This window comes from Ruditapes philippinarum, unplaced genomic scaffold (assembly GCF_026571515.1).
Source record: "Ruditapes philippinarum isolate M1 unplaced genomic scaffold, ASM2657151v2 ctg5102_1_1_1_1, whole genome shotgun sequence".
Taxonomy (NCBI): domain Eukaryota; kingdom Metazoa; phylum Mollusca; class Bivalvia; order Venerida; family Veneridae; genus Ruditapes; species Ruditapes philippinarum.
The window spans coordinates 47,234-66,313 of NW_026860888.1; the positions used below are offsets into that span (position 1 = coordinate 47,234).

The 19,080-nt window shown below is 32.2% G+C and overlaps 3 protein-coding genes across 3 annotated transcripts; 2 read left to right on the top strand and 1 right to left on the bottom strand.

Moving 5' to 3' along the window:
- The first annotated feature begins 416 nt into the window (after positions 1–416).
- On the top strand, positions 417–3,171 carry LOC132713772 (mammalian ependymin-related protein 1-like). The gene is made up of 6 exons (XM_060696447.1): positions 417–540; positions 1,102–1,136; positions 1,504–1,638; positions 1,977–2,163; positions 2,646–2,733; positions 2,971–3,171. Exons 1-6 carry the CDS (start codon positions 471–473, stop codon positions 3,035–3,037), a joined length of 582 nt encoding a protein of 193 aa, XP_060552430.1. The 5' UTR covers positions 417–470; the 3' UTR covers positions 3,038–3,171.
- A 2,298-nt stretch (positions 3,172–5,469) lies between these two features.
- On the bottom strand, positions 5,470–8,525 carry LOC132713763 (mammalian ependymin-related protein 1-like). Its single transcript, XM_060696439.1, has 6 exons — positions 8,400–8,525; positions 7,819–7,853; positions 7,388–7,522; positions 6,685–6,868; positions 6,301–6,388; positions 5,470–5,633 (listed from the first exon to the last, which is right to left on the bottom strand). The coding sequence occupies exons 1-6, from the start codon at positions 8,464–8,466 to the stop codon at positions 5,561–5,563; spliced, it is 582 nt and encodes a 193-aa protein (XP_060552422.1). The 5' UTR covers positions 8,467–8,525; the 3' UTR covers positions 5,470–5,560.
- A 3,058-nt stretch (positions 8,526–11,583) lies between these two features.
- LOC132713764 (mammalian ependymin-related protein 1-like) lies at positions 11,584–16,420 on the top strand. The gene is made up of 6 exons (XM_060696441.1): positions 11,584–11,770; positions 12,096–12,130; positions 12,440–12,574; positions 14,745–14,928; positions 15,840–15,927; positions 16,290–16,420. The coding sequence occupies exons 1-6, from the start codon at positions 11,704–11,706 to the stop codon at positions 16,360–16,362; spliced, it is 582 nt and encodes a 193-aa protein (XP_060552424.1). The 5' UTR covers positions 11,584–11,703; the 3' UTR covers positions 16,363–16,420.
- The last annotated feature ends 2,660 nt before the right edge of the window (positions 16,421–19,080 follow it).

Here is a 19,080-nt window from a genome sequence, read left to right on the forward strand (position 1 = left end):
ATAACAACAACAAAAACAACAACGACGACAAAAACAAAACAAAAACAACACCAACAGCAGCATAATCCAAGACAAATCAACATCAACAAGTATGCTTTTTTTCCATATACATGTACTGTGTTTCTAAATCAAACTTAAGAAAAAAGCTGTTGACATTCTTTAAACGTATGCACTTGCATTAAATATTGTACTATCAGCTGTTTTAATAGGTGAGTACATGATGCAAAATTGCATGGTTCAACGACTTCAATACCCTACCACAAGAATCAACATGAAGCAGAAGAACTAGTATGCGCATATAAAGTTAAAATATCTGATGACATTGCGAAACTGTCGCCCAAAATTAACTATTTTTCACGATTTGAAATACCTTTGTTGATAAGGAATGGTTGAAACCTTGAAGTCAAGTGTTCTAATTTGATAACATAGAAAATTTAAACATCAGATGACATTAGTTTCAAAACCGGGTCATGGAGCGGATCGTATTCTGTATCGTTGCTTTGTTTGTCGTCTGCTACGCGCAGGTTCCAACTCCTTGCCGTAAGTTATACATTTCTCATTTAATATTAAAATTACCACCAGGGCTTGTTTAATATTTAAATGTTGTTTGAATCTTTATTGTTTTTATATTGTTTGTACGTCTGTTAGTATGATTGCGTTGATGCTATACAGACGATATTTTCAGGTTAAAGACTAATGAACTAGATTAATCTAGAATCATACTTTATGCGTTCTAGTTTTTATGATTTTGATTTGTTTTTGAATAACAAAAATCTAGTTCATTTGACTGTAAGCTTGAAGTATTTGAAATTCTACTCGAGGTTTAAGAGACGAGATAAAATTTCCTTACAGCAGACCTGTCTGTAATTATCTATTTTAAAACAAAAATAATATTGAAAACGATATGCTTTTCGACCAAATTTCATGCCACAAACTGCACTAAACTGGTACTAAAATGTTAGGAGTGTTATGTGTCCTACTTGAAGAATAAACAGGTGCTTATAAGGAAATGGAGGATTTACTGTAATTATTATTACATGTGTATTATTATATATACGAGTATATTATAAGAAAAACATATCTTTTATATCATTTTTACAGAGTCCCCAAAACAATGGGAGGGCGATATGGTGTTGGTAAGATTTTCGTTCAATATTTTTTTCTAAACAGTAACGCATAAATATGTATAGTAATGTTTTTTATCTGAAATACATTGTATAGTAATGTTTTTATCTGAAATACATTGTTTATGAATGCGTTGTTCTGAAATACATTGTATATAACGCTTTGAAATGAAGTACATTGTATAATAATGCTTTGATCTGAAATAAATGGTATATAAATGCTTTGATCTGAAAAACTCGTACATTGTATATAAACAGGTAGTTACCATTTTACATACATACAATCATCTTAATTAACACGTGCTTTTTGGCTTTTCACCTATACATTATTTACCATAGAGCCTGCTATAAGTAATGAGTTATAATGTTTTTTTTTAAGTTCGATGCGAGCAAGGATTTTACAGAGAAGTCCCGTATAATATATGACGAGACAAACATGCGAGAAAGAACCATTGAAGAAATTGAAGTTGGCAAGGAAAGGGATTATTATGAAGTTCTCAGATTGTTCAACGAGGTAAATTTTAAGAGATACGATGCTATATTTAAAACAATAAGATTACGTTGAAGTTTGATACTTGAAACTTTACAAGCTTTCTTGTAATAACAAACTGACAATGAAGAAAAAACTGTTTACGGAAAATATTTTAGTATATTATATACTGATTTTGATACAGATTTTCATGAAATCTTTGATAAGAACAGGACAGTTTTATCACATTTTAATGTTACACCCGTAATAATCTTCAATAATCACCATTATCAAAATATAAAAGATTACACAATGCATTTACAAACTACTCCTTTTCTATGTAATAAGAATTACTTATTGTTAAATTTCCTTCATTGACATAGAGAAAGGAATACAGACTTAACCTCCGCACGAAGAAGTGTAATGTAACCACTATCATGTACCCATTCAGAGTGAGGGGTGTTCCCAGTGATGCCAAATTTCTGTTTGAAGGGGTTATTGGAGCATCAAGCATACCATATGAACACTTCACAGCCGTAACATTTGGTGGTGAATACACGACAGATCATGGTAAGTTTTTACGATATCTGATTAACCCTATCTCTATTGGAATGGTGTCATAGATTAAACCTAAACAATTCATTTGATTTCTAAAGGTATCAATGTAAAATCCAAAAACATATGTGCAGTCTGGTCATGCCTTATACTAGTACCAAATGCCTTCATCAGTTTGAGCAGGCTCTGGGTTGAAATAAAATACTGAAATTTTCAATTCTTTTTCATTATATAATGTTTGAAAGATATGTCTGTTCTCGTACCAGATGTTGTTATTTCGTCATCTTCGGAATGACAAAAAAAAAAACAACAAAAACAACAGCAACCCCCCCCCCCCCCAAAAAAAAAAGAAAAAAAAAAGGAAATTCTTTGTAACAATATAATTATAACATGACTATAAATTATCTTTCTTCACTCTGCTATCAGTTTGTGTTTAGAAGTTTAGGGGCATAACATAGGACATTGGTTTCAGTTGTTTATATTTTTTCTTCTTTTAGTTAAATACGCAACCACAGTAACCTTCCCTGACTGCATTCCTGTTGCTGATAACTATTACAATGACGTCACAAGCTACGTTGAATCAAGGTAAGTTTGTCATATCTTAAAATTGCATTTTTAGGAGCAAAGCACTAGACCCTTATTTAACTGAATTTTAATCAAATGATTAACCTTACCTTGATGATGATTCGATCGTTAAAACTGTTTATTATCTTAAAATACATACATTGTATTTGACTTTGGTTAGAGTTGACGATAATAAAATAACAACTGTAAGTGAGACAAGCAATTATTTTTTGAAAATTGAATTTTTATCTCTTTCAGATATTTTGATATTCACGCTGGAATTACAGACCCGATGGCGTTCATACCACCAACAGAATGCGCATAATATAAAAACAACGACACATTTTTGTACAGTTTTAATACATGTAATCTATTAAAATTTATATAGCACTGTACCTCAAACTTATGTCCACTTTTGTAGCATTGTGATCAGAATAAATACAAAAACAGTGAAAGTTATTTTTCGTTTTTATATTATTTGTTCAATCTTTATTAAAATACAAAACCATCTTTGAAAGAAAGATTTCACTGATACAGAATTTATAAACCAATATCTATGCCCATGATACATGTCTCAAAATTAAAATAAATATCTACAAGAAAATAAATGGTACTCGGATATTCTGGACCCAAACTACGGTATGGGCTACAAACTTAAAGTGACAGTTAATTACGTAAATAAGAATAAACATTGTCGAAATTTGTAAACAAGTGATAAGGACATTTTATCTATACCAAAAAATGCCCATTAGAATCTGAAATCCTTCAATTATTTCTGGATTGAAGGGCTCTAGTCATCATATACATGGCCTCCTATGATCATATATTTCAGTATTTGAACATATTTGATATATTTCTAACAGTTTTTGCTTTTAAGTTTATGCTGCCAATGCATTCATCTGAAAGCTAATCTCAGTATTTAATTAACTAAAAAATAATCAAGTTTGGGACGTGATTAAGATGAACAGCACGGTATGAACCCCTCTGAGGGTGTATCTAAATTTCAACATAATTGTTTCTGCTTATGCCGTTGCTAGGAGGCTTGGACGGTAGCTTGCATTTACCACTTCCGTCTACGAACAGAATAAATCAAACTGAACCTGCAACAATTTCATTTTGTATAGTTTTTGGACGTTTTTAGGAAACTATGTTATCCTATTTTATATCTTACTTGCTCGAGCTAGTTTTACAATATCATAATCATAACTTTTTTAAATCAATAAAATGTATTATCACCAAAACAATAAGTATTTACACAAATGTTTTACCCATTTTATGATAATGCATTTGATATTGTTTTAATACAATGTAATACATTTATATTTATAAAGATGTATTTAGATATATGAAGGCCAGTTTAGAGGCAAATAAGCATCAATTCTATTGAAGTGCGAGTATTATTTTGACGGACAGACTCAATCAAACCGAGCCTGCAGCTCTTTAAATTTCCTATAAAGTTACTTTTTTCACTTCTGTTTAGTCACGCGACTGCTTCCTACATAGCATAACAACAGCGATGTCCCAGTGAAGGACCCCATCCACAATATAGTAAGATACTAAATGCCTTCGTGGTTTGCATTGGATGATCAGTCCAGTGAAAGTATATAATTGAGCCGCGCCATGCGTTTGCGACCAGCATGGATCCAGACCAGCCTGCATATCCGCGCAGTCTGATCAGGATCCATGCTGTTCGCTATCAGTTTCTCTACTTGTTATAGGGTTTGTAAGCGAACAGCATGGATCCTAATCAGACTTTGCGGATGCGCAGACTGGTCTGGATCCATGCAGGTCGCAAACCCATTATGATATAGAAACTTCTAAATAATATATTTATGACATTGCATCCATGGAAATGCATGAGAATATCATCATGTTTCATATTCTAATACTACGACATCATCATCATCCACCTGATGCATAAAGAAGGGCTAAACGATGGTATAGTATTCTCTAATTGAGAAAACGACCAAAACGTGCCTCTATAACTTTTTAAATCACTTTGGATTTGTGCTCTGAAAACAGCAAGTTTTGTTTCGACAAAGGGTATCAAATCTGTTTTGTATAAGCTATTCATGGTCGGCGGGGCATACATGTGAGCGTCAACATTATACTCAGTATCCTGCATTTTGTTTAAACCGTTAGGATCCGACACATTGGTGTTGAGCTTCACACATGGTGATAGTATTTCAATCAATTCTTTGTATCATAGTTTGGAGACCTTTCTGTTGAAAATGTGTCAGGGTTAAATCGTATACATATACATGCACCGTGCGTTAACTGGAGTGCGGGTATTAGTTACCCGCACTCCAGAGCATGCCCATTGATTGGCTCATTTTTACACTGGGGTTTACATATTGTGACGACAGAGAAAGGGAAAGCGACAGAAATGTCATATTCAGATATTCGTTCATTGGTTCATTTTTGCCGGGGTTTCATATTGTGACAACAGGGAACGTGCTTTTATGTTTGACTATGATACAAAAGAGAAAGAACACCAAAACACTCGACAATCTGATTAATACGCGGGGGCTACGCCCCCTCGTACAAATCAGATAGCCTCGTGTTTCGGTGCTCTTTCTATTACATATAGTATATGTATCCATGGCTTTAGCTGTCCATTTTGTTATCATGTGATATTAAATTATCCGTTTTAATGCCATAGGGCAGGCGGTGCACGGGTAGAAATGGACAAATTTTGTTGACTGTATATGTCGCCGTTAAGAAAATGGCGAAAATATAAATGAGTCAAAATAAATAAAATGTTTATTTTTTATTAATATACTATTTTAAGTATAAACACAAAATAATGCATATTAAATGAATATTATTAACAAATTGATATTGATATTTATTTTGTGTTACACTCTTGTGGTGGGATAAATGCCATTGGATCAGAAATACCGAGGCTGATGTCAAAGAAACTGAAATAGAAAAATGCGAATGCATCAGACATAAACATGATAACTTACCAAATACTAAAACATGGGTCTTTGTTTTATGAAAACATAAATCATTATTTTAATATGCAACTTATTTTAATTTCGTTGATACGTATTACATCAACATATTTTTATAGGTTATGCGAGACATATAGGACGCCCAAATGTAAAATTATTATAGATTCACATTCAAGACTAATCTACGTGCTTCTCTTCTTTGAAAGATCAAAGTAATTTTGATGTTGAATTGTGAACAAAGAAAGTAATTTATACATTGCAAACAGCACTTACATTTCACGTAAATTACTAAACCGATGTCAAAATATGCAAAATACCCCTTACTGCGTTAGTAGAAATATGGTAATAAATACTGCAAAATCAGTCACTAATCGCACAAAGAATTTTATAACTGCTTAAATCTTGACTCTATTTTTCCTCAAAATCTTCCTCTAAAGTTTGATATTCTTGAGATATTTTTGCTCTCCTGGAGGCATGCAGCTTTAAGAAATGTGACAGGTAATAAAAGAGTAATACCGGTAGGTGATAATCGGCCCGCATAATGGATAAAAGTCTCAAGGGCTTCAGTCTGAGGGCATTATTCATTTCAGTAATATCTTTAGTAACAATTGTATTAAATAGTTTTACTTACTCGGATTGAACGAAACCAGTATCGTTAGAGTAAAATCCTGAGTTAAGTGGTACACAGTCTGGGTATGTAACAGTTGTAATGAATCGTGCTGTAATTATATAAAAAATTAAGACATTTTTTTGAATATCTGATAGTAACGTTTAGTTAATAACGTTTAGTTTTGATTAATTTGTATTTGATCTGAAATATTTAAAATAACGAAACAGCAAGAACCTTTGTAAATAAATTATGAATATGGACAGATGTAACTGACTTGTCTAATTTCTTTTATAGATTGCTGAGTGATATCTTCTTTGTACACTGTTTCCTATTGAAACTTATACTTTCAATTTGAGGAAAGTAAAGAAAATAAAATCATGAAAAGTTTGATGTAATGATAATTACATTTGTCCTCGAATTCACCATCCCAGGTTTGAGCAATGAGGGACTCTCCAGGAACACCAGCTGCGCCGACCTCGGCTTCGAACAAGAATTTAGCAAATGGTGGGACTCCAAAAGGTCTGAATGGTCTCGTCAACATAGTAACGTTACACTGTTTGGTCTTGAAGTTGAATTTGTATTCTCTATTCTAAAAAAGGAATTGTTTGAATAAATTATTATTTTGTGACATATCAAAAGGTTTCGGTTGTTGTGTTGGCATAGACGGATACTTAAAAAAAACTATCAAAGAGATGGTTTATCTTAAGAATAACATCATAACATGTATACATGAGCCTACTAAAATGACAGAAACAATTGTGCTTGTACTTAAATCGTCTGCATTGTAGTTATCGTGTACATGACCACTGATAACGAATTGCGCGTGAATCTCGTCTATTTACAGAGACATTCGCATGTGACTTTTCACAGATAAATGTTAAAAAAGAGAAAAACAAAAACAGAATACTAGTACTTAGAGAACGCCAAAAAGGGCAGAATTGTTGCAAGCTTGGTTTGATTGAGCCTGCTCACAAACAGTACTGTTGTATGCAACCCCATCGCCCACCAGCACTTGCTTAAGCAAAGAATGTTTGAATACATAAATAGTGGCATGTTTGAACCTGTTTGCAAATATGATGAAATATATAGATTCTTTATGGAAACTTACGATGTTATGAAGGTAAAGGGTGTCGTAGTAATCTCTGGTCGTGCCAATTTCTACCTCCTCAATAATTCTTACTCTTCTGTTGGTTTCGTCATAGCTCACCCTGCCAATCTCGGCAAAGTCTTTCGATCTGTCGCTCTAAAAATTATGTTTAGACAATGATTATATCAAAGATCTCAAATGTTTATAAAACGTTTACATGGATGATGAGTAAAATAACAGTGTTGTTACGAATAGAGTTGAAAAGGAAATTGCCTAGTATTTAATTGTTACACATTGATATATCATGCAATTTTAAGAAAAATTAACTAACTTATTAAATTGAAGATACCTCTTTATTTATAGAACAAACATGCAAAGCTATTAATGTACTTTTACAAAATGTATGAATATACCGACTGAAAACAGAACTAAATTAATTTAAAAGCAAATACCCTGTATATGCGCCCCTCCCATTGCTCAGGTGACTCTAAAAAACACAAAAAGTTACTGGTTATAGAAAAAAACACATTTGATACATACATGACATTTGTAGATAAGATAAATGAAGATTAAGACAATGTTAACACGCAAAAATGTTCTCCATCCGGTTTAACTGAACAAATCTCAACAAGCGTTGTTATATTCAACAGTTTTCAATCTTATCAATATAAACTTAATATGCAAAGAAAAGGAAGAATAACAAGATTGCATTTAAACAACAATCCACTAAATAATCATATTTTCTATTCAGCATAAATTCAAATACATAAAACAAAACAATAAAAAAGCTTTGCATAGCCATATCTCTATACTTGAATATATGATAATAAAAAAGCGAAAAGAAACAGATTAAACATTGGAAGAAAAAAACAAAACAAAAAAACAAACGTAACGCGAAAAACGCCTCTACACAACATGTATAAGTTAGCATAGATATCAAATACACTGATGCTACTGTAATTCTAAAATAATTAACAGTTTTAAAATGATCAGAGTTCCAAAAGAATATATAATAAAATATTAAGAGACTTACTGCATGGTACGGGTTGCTGGGCGGCGCAGTATACGGCCAAACAGAGAAGAGCTAGAACCGTCCTCATTGTACAATGTTATTAGATAGACAAGTTCTTAAACTTGCACCTTCTTTATATATGGCCTAAATAGGTTATCATCGACCCCCGGCTTATCTCAAATGCCTCAACGAGCGAACATTTTATAAATCCGGGACGTGAGACGTTATTATAATCAGTATGCGGTCGTTGCAATAAAGAAAACTCCCCGTTCTCTTGTATTTTTTTAAATCTTTTTTCTCTTTTTAAAATTTATAGACATTATGTCGTAATGCATACAATTACATAGACAAAACGTTTGCATCTGTACTTACACGACTAAATGAATTACATACTTTCTTCGGAAACGGGCCAATTAAAGAATACACGAAGTCCAAAGGGGTTATTTTGAAGGAAAACGCTGCTTTCAAATATTTATGTAATCATATTGAACATTGAATTTGTAATTTGATGAACTAATATCAACATGCATTTATATGTTACAATATAGCTGTGCAGAAATACATACACATTGTATATAGTTCAAACTTGAGTTAACCTTAACTTTCATTTTCAGTTTCAAATATTTTACGAGAAAATAGTACACATATAAAGAGTAATGCAAAACAATTAAAGCAAGACTGAAAAATATTTAAAAGCCATTTTATATGCAAATCAAGCATTTTGGACTACCGGAAATTTGTTTCTACCCGAAACAAACCGAGATAAGGTACATTGGTACTTATGTCACTGAATCTTGCACAATATTTTCAACGCAAAATAAGTTTGTATGAAACGCTGACTAGGTAGGTGATTATATATCATCTGTAAATATTTAGGACAATCAGTACCCTTAAAATGAGTCCACAATCTTGTCCAAAGAGTGGCAAGTTCCTTCGTTTCTATATTCATAGATAACTGACCTAATTTAGTTCAAACACTTCAAATCTAAAATTTTAAATCACTAAGATGAAATAAAATTTGATAACAAAATCTGGCCATTTATCCAACTTGTATTGATTCACATATGAAATTGTAAATGTAGTACTTTTAAGAGGGTAAAAGTTCAACTGTCTGTATCGCAAAATTTGTTATGATGTGTGAGATGAAGTTCACTAAATATAACACTATAACATGCAGAATCGTACTCAAATTGGAGTGAAAAAGTAATACTATGTGATATTTTTTTAAATGAACACATGCCTAATTCTAATTATCCCTGACATTGAACCATTTCATTTGAAAATGGACGCGTGCACTTTTTTCATGATGTACTCTGAAGTACCTCATTCTTTCCCATGCAGATAAATGGGAATTTCAAAATGATTTCTAGTACATCATCTTTAAGATATAAAAGGGGTCAAAGTCGTGAAACGATTTTAAAAAAAGTCTCATTACTTCGGTATTGACATGACGTGAGTTCACACGAATGGCAAAAGTGAAGCGATAAACAGTAGAAAATGTAAAATCGTGTCAAACTGTTTATGAAATTAGTCCTGTTAAACTGCTTTCTGAGCCTTTGAGTGTACGCATTTACGTGTCATATCAAAATAACAATGTTTGTTATTTTAATTAAAACAACGGTTTATTTGTAAATACACTCAATGTTGGATATTACGCCATCGCCACTTGCAAAATGCTCCCAATCAGACATTTTTTGTTTAACATCCCTTCGACTCGAAAATAGAATATGATTATTTTATTGTAAAAAAATCGTTAGAACATCCAAAGATAATGTAGCGTACAAAAGATTGGCTTGATATAATTGTTTATAGTTTTATTGCCTTGTTTAGTCCTGAAAACGGCATAAAGTTTGTATTCCTAAATGCTCACGCTCGCACTCCCAAATTTTTCCCGTTTTCAGGCTTAAACCGGACAGTAAAACTTTAAACTTTTTTTTACAATTATATCAAGTACTTAAGTCAATCTCTGATGCGCTACATTATGTTTTGATATTCTAACGATTTCCTAGAATAAAAACATTTTTTTCATCCTCGAGTCGACGGGATTACTGTCCAATTAAGACCATTTTGCAGGTGTGCGCGATGACTTAGTATCCTACCATTGTTTACTGCGAACATGGATGTACACAATAAAAGTATAGCAAAACTTATTTGCGCAATGCAAAATTAATGGCATGTTCACAACTGTAACAATGGATACTAACCAACTATAATTATTGCTTGAATTTTCTTTTTTTTTCTTTTCTTTTTTGACAAATGTTTACATTTATGGCATAAAGGAACGCCCGTTTCTCGTAATAGGTTCATTCATACACGACTTGACGGGTTCTCGGAGTTATGTAATTTTGTTAAGATGTCTGATTTAATCACCTCAATCTCTTGGAATAGCGGTGATGGATAAACGCTGAATGTTTCAAATTATTGAACGGCCCATTGTGCTTCAGAAATTATTTTATTCGCAAAAGCTTTTTTATTTTTGGTTTACTTTTATGGTTTCAAAGAATTTGCTAAATGATTAATTACATGAATAATCCGTTGCATTTTGGCAATTTGTAAAGTTACATGTATAGTGCTTTAAATTTAGTGTTCTGTATGGAAGTCAAAATACTACTTGTTTACATTTTACTACTGTCATGATATTGATTTCATAAGAGCTTTTTTTTCTTCAGGTAATAAACATATGACAAACTTCAAACGTTATATAATGCCCATGTTTGCACTTTCTAAAGTAATAAAAATAAATTATTTCTCAGGCATAATATGCCTGTAAGGAAAAAAACGTTTTGTATGTTTTGCGTTGAACGTGAATTGCAATGCTAATACATGTACCATTTTGATTTTATCAAACATCAGGTTTCGAATAACTAACAGACAATATGTTTTGTTCCCAAAGCAGCAAAAGAAATATCTTCAATATTGTTGTATTTTCTTATAATACATATTCATCAATTAAGCAAAAAAGTTAATCCTTCTAGTCCTTCATCAAAATATTCCAATGATATTTTGAAATGCAATTCACGAACTTGTCCTAAATTTTTATGGAATTTTTAAGAACAACGTAAGCATTTTTACTTAGGATTAATCAAAATTTGTTTTGCTGATAAGATCTTGTATGCAAGTTTTGTTATCGTATGCTATTTGTTTGTATTGCCAATATCACTTGAGCTTGTTTGCACATTGCTTTAAATGAAACTTTGGTGGCCAGATAGCGTGTTGTATAACCAGAGGTCATATGTACCACGGGGCCACGTGGCATATAAAAACGCTGACCTGTTTTTAGAAGTCGTCTGTTGGGCAACTGTCGTCTGCGATAGAACAAGCAGCCATGTTTAAAATCGCTCTATTGTTGGGTTTCGCAGCGGTTAGCTGGGCTCAAGTCCCTGTACCGTGTGGTAAGTGAAGTTTATTGCAAAACATTTTATCTATTTTTCATAATTACACTGTTTTATTTTATTTATGAAAATTTGAGGTAAATAAATCGGAAAATAACAGTATTTTAAGTTGTAGAAATCGTCAAATATCTCATGCATTCTTACATTATCCCACAACATGTATTGTTAATGTCAATATGAAAATTAATCAAATTATCGATTCTCTATGAATCAAAAGTTTAATTCTATTCATTTCTTTTTATAAATTACTGTCTTACATTATCAAAATGTATTTTATAATATCATTGATATTACTTTATAATGCTGATTTCATTTTAAACTGCAGAGTCCCCAAAACAATGGGAAGGACGCAGAGTCGCAGTAAGTGTTATTCGTAATTCTTGATATTTATACACCAGTAATTTTTTATTATCTTGTTACATATTCAATCTTTTTTGCGGAACTTCAATGAAAATGTAACGATTTATAGAAAAGTATTGTTGCTTAACAAATTCATCATTTCAAATAACTTAATCTTTTAGTAGTATATAATTTTCTTAATGATAAATGGACATTGTAAGTTTTGGTATTCATGTGTTATCCATTGAAGTGATCAGTAATTAGAGTAACTGACAAACGTAAGAATGTCAAAGTCTCTCCAAATGCTTGAAACTATTTTCGACATTTAAGACAGACGAGATGAAACAGTTCCAAGAGATTTCTAAATATAGCTATGACGCAACAAACATGCGAACAAGAGCAATAGAGGAACGCGAGGTTGGCAAAGAACGTGATTACTATGATGTCCTTCATCTTTACAAAGAAGTAAGTGTTTTTATATTTCGATAACTAAATGGCGTTCTTTATTGCAGATACATATTATTTAGCGCAATGAAAGTTTTATCAAAAATGTGATTTGATCAAAAGCCAATTAGATACATTACACATACCTATGTGCCATGGAATCGATTCAAACAGAAACAGAGTATTTGGAACATGTTTTATAAGAGCGCTTTGCATCTCATTATTATAATATTATTAATACAAATAATTTTATGTTTGTCATGAAAATGACATGCTTAGAAAGAGTTCAATACCTATGTCGTACTGTTGATAATCTCTATTTAAACATCTTGTTAAATATGACTGATGCAAGGCTACAAAAATAATACAGAAATCTGACATAAAAGCCATGATGGTATTTAGTATTTAACTGTATCTTAGAATAAACTATTTAAATAAGTATGCAGTCATAAAAAGCAAAGTGAATTTTGTCAAATCATTGTGTAATAGAAATGGTTTTAGATGTGAGTTAATCTGCCAAAAACATTTACCATTAGTAAATTGTTTGTTGAAAGATTTGTAGAGATTTAATATACCTTATTTTCTCTAATTTGTGTTTATTGGCGTCCGCGCCGAAGCGCGGCGCCCTATATGGAACGAAATCAGATTTTGTGAAAGGGCGACACCAACTTCTCGAGCCTTTTAGTCGGTCATGATAAAAGCCGATCATTCCGAGTGGTATGAGGGTGCTTGATTATTAATTAAAAATGAAATGTCCCGATATGTACAATGAATAGCGAACTGGAGAATTTCGCAAAACATTTTCAAATGAAATAACCTTTTCCGTCAATAATTAGGGCTCTTCGGCGTTTTTTTATTGATCATTTTGTAGTTCACAGTTGGTTATTCTGGTATGTTATTGTTTTACATGTATCCGAAAGCTGTAAATAGAATGATGAGTGAATGACCTAAACATTCCGAAAATCTATTTATAGAGGGATGTACTCCTATCGGTAATCCCCGGTCTCTCCCGGTCTATTTTGACCAGGATTTACAAGTGATATCACACGTTTATTGTCCGGTCTCTACAGGGTTTGAAGTAGATGTTTGATATCGTTACAGAACAGAACAAATATTTTACAGATTAATAATTTTTTTTCCAAGATGAATGTTTGTCACTTAGTTTGGTTACAATAATAAATAAACACAAATCAACTCTCAAATTTATTGATTATTATAAAACACAAACATACAATTCGAAAATTCGAAAAAAAAACAACAACAACAATTAACAATAACATGGTTCATTTTATCTATATGAGATAAAAACAATAAATATGTACAATAATTGAGAAAAAAGGTACATTTTTATGGTATTAATATGACTCTATCACTTTTCAAACATTTTATTTAATTTGTTATTCGTGTTTAGTAAAGATGCCGAGGAATTATCCAAAGTTACAAATTAGATTTTATAAATTATTCAATTGATTGATAATTTAAAAAATGATAAAGAAAAGTACAAATGTACATGTACATGGTTTAAGAATAAGCAATATTATATATTGAAAGATTAACCATAATTTACTGACTCCTTCCAGTTAAGTTTTGACTTATAATCGTCGGTCAATATGACAATTGAATTCTTAAAATTTATTTTTACAATTTTAATAAAAAAAAGAGTTGTATTAAAGTAGCACATGAAACACAAAAAAGAAAAGAAAACAATATTCATAATATCTTTAAATTTTTTTATTAAAGATATTACAATTATTGTATAATAAACAATTATGCTCAACATGATCAACATGGTAATATAACCAGTGTTATATGAACAGATATCTTAAGAGGGGTTCTTCTCTAATAGCGATAACATAATAATTACACAAGTGTGGTTGTTATCATGCGTTACACATATGGATTATAAATGATTGTATACATGTATATCCGTTGCTATTAATAATCACGATCATAAAGAAATAACAAGTAATATTCTAAATCTCTAGCATGCCAATCAAAGTTCATAATGAACAATGTCTTTCGTCCGTTCATTCATAAGTGATATACAATTCTGGTAAAAACCAATTAACCATTGAAAAGATTATAAGAATATCTTGTCATCATATGTCTACTAGTTCATCTTCACCTGCTGCATTTCTTGCTTGGACGCCCTTTGATGCTTTGCATCAATGCTTTTCTTGTCTATTTTTAGAACAAAGAATACAGACTGAACCTGAAGACCAAACAGTGCAATGTCTCTACACCTCGCCATCCATTCTTTGAAACCGGTGTACCCAAAGGTTCAAAGTTCTTGTTCGAAGCTGAAGCCGGGGCTGCACAAATACCATTGGAACACCTGACTGTACAAAACTGGGACATTACCTTTGATGATGGAGGTAAGCATTTAAACATTTGAGCCGCGTCGTGAAAAAACCAACATAATGCGTTTGCGACCAGCATGGATCCAGACAAGCCCTCTGATCAGGATCCATGCTGTTCGCTATCAGTCCCTCTATTTGTATTGAGTTTGTAAGCGAACAGCATGGATCCTGATCAGACTGTGCGGATGCGCAGGCTGGTCTGGATCCATGCTAAACGCAATCGCATGACGTTGGTTTTGTCATGACGTGGCTCATTTGATTTTTTTTTCAAGTTATGTTGTGCCTTTTTATAGGAACTTTAATTACTTTTAATTGAAATGTATCGTTCTTACGTCAACATGTTATGCAATAAGTACAACAACTTTGCGTTTGTATCATAGTTTGGGGACCTTTCTGTTGAAAAAGTGTCAGAGTTAAATCGTATACATATACATGCACAGTGCGGTAACTGGAGTGCAGGTATCAGTTACCCGCACTCCAGATAATGCCCGTTGATTGGTTCATTTTTGCTGGGGTTTACTTATTGTGACGGCAGAGAAAGGGAAAGGGGCAGAAATATCATATTCAAATGCTCGTTCATTGGTTCATTTTTTCTGGGGTTTCATATTATGACAACAGGGAACGTGCTGTCATGTTTGACTATGATACAAAAGAGAAAGAACACCAAAACACTCGGCAATCTGATTTATACTCGGGGGCTACGCCCCCTCGTACAAATCAGATAGCCTCGTGTTTCGGTGCTCTTTCTATTACTTATTTTACCACTCTCGTCATTAATGTAGACCACCCTTTGTGTTGCATTAGTAACATATTTCCAAGCATTTGTATTATTGTACCATAAGATTAGATTGGAACATAAAAAAGAAAAGATACCAATACATTTTATGTGCTTTTTTACACAAAAAAATGTTGTGTTTTTTTTCCAGCAAGATACGCTATTGCTGTGACGTCACCAGATTGTGTGCCGATATTCGCTGCTTATTACAGCAAATCATTCGGATTCTTGATAGAAAAGTGAGTCTTTACATTGTTTACCTCAGTATTAAATAAATCTAATTGATTTGTCGCAAAAGGACAACTAACTATTTCCTTACTTTACGATGCTTGATTATTTTTTACGAGCCTACGGTTTGTATGTAATTATATTGCAATGTACTCGATACACCTCCGCAAACTGTGCGTGGTAACAGTGTTCTAAGGTGTTTGGTCTAAGCTTCTATCCAAATAACAGAACATGTTTGATTGTCATTTTTTAGTTCTTCCTTTAAGTAATACATGCATATAAATTTTTTTCCAACAATTTTTCTAATTCTCATTATTTTGTTATGTTCTTATCGTTTAAATCATTGTTGCAAATATTTTTTTCTTTTGTACAGTTTCTTCGACATTCGTGGTGGAATTTCAGATCCTAGTGTTTTCGAGCCCCCAGAAGAGTGCAGGGGATTGTAAATTGTTAAAAAGTTGTATTTCTTAATCGTATATAATAAAATGTAAAAATACAGAACAAGTTATATTTACAATTATTTTTAAATTCATTTACAACAAATTATCAGGACTGATTAGATATGAATGACCAAGTAATAAAATCAAAGGGCTGCAGCTCTATGGTATTTTCTGATCTTTGCAATCTTAATCATACTGACTATCTGTATGTACTTTCCTGTATAAGTTTATTTTTATATACTATAATTCATTTTACGCAGCGACAGCGTTTTGATTTTCTTCTATAACAGTTTGAGATTGATACATATGGAATTTTGCATGAATAAAAACGAATACATTATGTAATTCTAAATTGAGAATTTCCATTTCGTGTTTGCAATCCTTATTAATTTCGAGGTATTTTGTTCACGATAAACCTGTTGTTTAACACTGATGAAAATAATTTAGCGAAAATCTTCTCGCCAAAACAGTCCGACATGTATATATTCCACTACTCGACAGTCAGATTTATTTGTGTACTACGCTCTGGAGTATTCATTTAATCGACATAGCTAAAAATAGCATTTCCATTGATTAAAATGATATTCATGATAATCCGAAGTTTTACGGAAATAGCCGAACATTTTTCATTGGGTAAAATAGATATTCATCCGCGAAATTTGTGATTGTAACCTCATATTTCTATTGACTAATCTAAACTTTTAATGCACTGTAATTTGTAAAATGCCTACATTAAAAATTATTCTTTCTTTTAAATTGCTGGTTTTTAAGCAGTATTGAGTGAGAACTACTTTGCGTTGTTAGGACTGTAAGGAAATTTTGTGTTAGACCGTGGATGTTAGCTATGTATTTACTGATCTTACGATCAGAAAATACAAAAAATCACAACAAGACATTCGTCAAAAATCTATTGAAATATGGAAATGCAGCAAAGATACAGAAAATAACTCATTTATTTCTCTTTCGAAGACCATACAAACATACTTTTTTGCAATCTCATTCTCTCAGAAAGCCATTACTTTATCTATCAAACAAATGCATAATGATGAGGGAAATATGTTTTCGTTGACATATTATCCCTTACAACAAGCAGATTATACTGAAATTGACAAAGAATGTATGCGATCCTCCTCATTGTTAGGTTTGTCTCCATTGCAAGGTTGCCTTTAGCAAACGTTTTACTGTATTTCGGTTTGCAGGTGTATGCTTCATTTTTAGTACCGACATATAGGTAAAATGATAATTGTATAACACATGAACTTTAAACTTGAATAACATAGAATATGACTACCGAAACATTTCTAACGTACGACTGGGGGTTAACGGAGAGAAGTTTTCATTTATCTGTCTATAATTGGATGTTTTGCTATTTTCGATCCTTTCAGTATGTCTGAAAATCTTGCTTTTACTTAATTTTTTTAAAAAAATTATCCTTGGTCACAATGAAAAGTTTCATAGAATTTCCACGAAACAGTGTAGTTCCTTATTGTCAATTACGAAAAAGGACTAAAATCTTGATTAATAGGCCATTTTTATGAAGAAAATTGACAAATTTGGTAAAAAGTAAGAAATAATAATGATAAAAATAAAAAAAACCCAAAACCACTACGATTTACAGTATTCTCAACTCAAATGGAAAAGCAGAAGAAATATTGCATGATTGCCTTGATTGTGAATTATCTGCCCTTGTGTAACGTGCTCGAAGGTCTTCTTTGTTTGCTCAAAATGTTTCTGTTGTTATATATAAGATAGTGCAAAATTAAGATAAATTCTAATACATGATTTTCATTCGGCCTATGTATATGGTTATTTGAAAATGTCTACGCGTTTATTTAAAGGCTCATTACGCCCTAGAAATGAATATAATTCGAGCCGCGTCACGACAAAACCAACATAATGGGTTTGCGACCAGCATGGATCCAGACCTGCCTGCGCGTCCGCGCAGTCTGATCAGGATCCATGCTGTTCGCTATCAGTTTCTCTACATGTAATAGGGTTGGTAAGCGAACAGCATGGATCCTGATCAGACTGTGCGGATGCGCAGACTGGTCTGGATCAGTGCTGGTCGCAAACTCATTATGTTGGTTTTGTCGTGAAAGGGCAAACATGTGTTTGATAATGTTGTAAAAATGCATTTAGAACATGTGAGTTGCCTATAACCTGATGAAAAATAAAATAGCATTGAGTGTGAAACAAAAATATGTTTAAGATATCAAAATGTAATAACCATAACAGTACTAATTGCCAAAATATAAAAGAAATAAAAGAGGACTCAGATACATGTATATGACCAGTGAGTTAAAATTTGGAAACTGAAACAGGACACTAAACTTAAAATGTTTTTGAAAAATAAAAGTAAACGCATTCAAACTTCATGGGCCTTTAAGTACACCTTGCAAAAAAAATAAGATCAGAAACACTAAGCTGCTGTCTTGGTTTTTATCCCATACATCGATAAAAGTTAGTAAATAAGAAACGTGTAAGCTTTTTAAAAAAAATAAAAACATTTTAAAATACATTTAGATCACGCCACATGCAGGTTTAAAAATAGTTAACTTTGCATTGATAATAGCCCCCTTTGCGATGTCAAATAAGGCCATTATATGACCACGTCATGTCTCCTTCAAGTCCAAATAAGAATATTCACATACAAGGCGCCACACTATCTTTTAACCTTCGTCAAACGACTTTTTATCTTTACTTAAAAAACCCTCAATGTGGAAG